The sequence below is a fragment of the Dipodomys spectabilis genome, unplaced genomic scaffold (assembly GCF_019054845.1).
Source record: "Dipodomys spectabilis isolate Male_0828 unplaced genomic scaffold, ASM1905484v1 ptg000477l, whole genome shotgun sequence".
NCBI classification, from domain to species: Eukaryota; Metazoa; Chordata; class Mammalia; order Rodentia; family Heteromyidae; genus Dipodomys; species Dipodomys spectabilis.
The window spans coordinates 2,255,550-2,257,500 of record NW_024871154.1 but is presented as its reverse complement, the minus strand read 5'-3'; the positions used below and the strand labels follow the sequence as shown (position 1 = coordinate 2,257,500).

The 1,951-nt window shown below is 70.3% G+C and overlaps 1 protein-coding gene across 1 annotated transcript; it reads right to left on the bottom strand.

Annotated features, from left to right (window-relative positions):
- Positions 1-108: 108 nt before the first annotated feature.
- Positions 109-1,008, bottom strand: LOC122098398 (translation initiation factor IF-2-like). The gene has a single exon (XM_042668801.1). It carries the CDS (start codon positions 1,006-1,008, stop codon positions 109-111), a length of 900 nt encoding a protein of 299 aa, XP_042524735.1.
- Between the last annotated feature and the right edge of the window lie 943 nt (positions 1,009-1,951).

Sequence of the window (1,951 nt, the reverse complement as noted above, 5' to 3'; positions counted from 1 at the left end):
AATTGGAGCTCCCGGTGCTTGGCGATGTCAGAAACTCAAGCCCCTGAGGAGGACAGACAGACAGACCTGGTGTGGACGAGGGCCGCGGAGCACCGAGTCCACAGCACCTCACCTCTTGGGTGTCGCCGCGGGTGGGGCGGGACGGGGCGCAGTCTGTTTCACCGTCCTTCGGTCCGTCCCGCGGCTGTCCCGTGGCGGGCCTGACCCCTCCCGCGGCGGCGGGCCGGCGGGCGGGCGGGCGGGGGCGTCGCGGAGGCGGGCCCGGGGACGCTGGCTGCGCTCGGACGGGCGCCCCCTGCCGGCCCCGGCTCCTCGCGCGGATCGAGTCCCGGCTGCGCGGGGACGCGGGCCTGCGAGCCAGCGAGCGAGCGCTGCGGACGGACGGGCGCGCCGAGCGAGGGTAGGTGGGCCGCGAGCGGGCGGGCGGGCGGGGGAGGCAGGGGGCGCGCGGGGGCGCGCGGGGGCGCGCGGCGGCGGGGGTCGGCGGGGGCGCGCGGCGGCGGCGGCGGCGGGGGCGCGCGGCGGCGGGCGCGAGTCATCAATTATGCAAGGACCCGTGCGGCGCGGGAGGGGGAGGGGGCGGGCGCGGGGAGCGCTCCAAGATGGCGCCCACCGCAGTCCCGCCCGCCGCAGCCCCGGCGCCTCTGCAGTCCGGCCGCGCCTCCCGGGCCCCGCGCTAGGGCCGCCGCCGCCTCGCTCGCTGCCGCCGCCGTCGCCGTAAGTCGCCCCAGGGCCTCGACGCCGCCCCAGTGGGTGGCCGCTCCTCGTCCCCCGGGCTCCCCTCCTCACCCCGGGTCCCTGAAGCGAGCTCGTCCCTTCCCCCGGGCAGGGGCTTTGCCGCAGAGTGTGCGGCCGGGGCGCGCGGGGCTTTGGACAGGTGTTTGGAAGTCCTGCTTCCTTCTGCTGTGTTTTCTGGGGTCCCTGAGTTGGACCGAGGTCCACCAGCCGCCCCCCCCTCCCCAGCCCCCAAACCCGGGACGCCCTGCGCCCCTGGCGTCGGGGCTGCATCGGGGGACCCCGGCGTGGCCCTCGCGCCCCTCCTGCGGTGCACCCCCGCCCCTCCCCCTCCCCCCGGGCCGGGCCCAGTCGGGGTTGTTCTGGGAAGGGCAGCGCCGTCGGGATCTCCCCGCGGCAGCCCCCAGCTCTGCTCCCCGCCCCCACGCCTTCCTGCACCCTGCTCCGGATTGCTACCAACTGCAGAAGCCGGGGGGCTGCTGGGCTCCTCGGGCATCCAGGACAACCCCCACCCCCGCTCCCGCCTTGACCTTTTGCTAGCATGTGTCAGCCTTTACCACCTCCCCCCTCCGCCCTCCCCAGCAGGGTGTTCTGGGGGTGGTGTTGGGGGTGCCCCGCGACCTTCCACGGCAGGCCAAGATTCCTGCATCAGGGAGTACATCACTTTGAGAACATCCCTTTCCCCCACCCCCACTCCCTACGCCACCCTGTGCAGAGCTCGTCCCTCTCCTCATGGCTCCCTCCTCCTTCCTTACCACCGGGCGGCTGCACCCTGGGGCTTCTGGTGAGCGTTGGCTGCCCCGCTCGGACCCTTCCTCTCTTAGTTGTCTGCTCAGTGCCCAAGGGAACCGCAAAGCCTCTGCATTTCTCCTGGGAGCTCAGCTCCATCCCTTCCATTACCTGCAGCAACCACCGGTGGAGACTTGGCAGTTAACTTTCGAAGCTAACATTAGTCGGGGGCTGTCAGACCCCTTTACCGGCCCCAGCTTCCAGTTGGGATGGAGTGGCGATCATTTTTCAGCCTGATAAATAGGATCCTCCAAAGTATGCATTCCTTCCAACTACTCCACCCTGTTTCCTCGCTTCCTCACTTACACTGCAGTTTTTGAAGTGCGGGGGAATACATTTTCTAATCAGGAGATTCCAGGCTTTGCATCGGTGTTCAAACCATTGTCATCGGTGTAGGGGAGAGGGGTCTGGAGAAACTTTGCATTGC

Coding starts and splice junctions, on each gene's coding strand:
- LOC122098398 (XM_042668801.1), bottom strand. CDS start 1,008: ATGCAGCCCCGACGCCAGGGGCGCAGGGCGTCCCGGGTTTGGGGGCTG.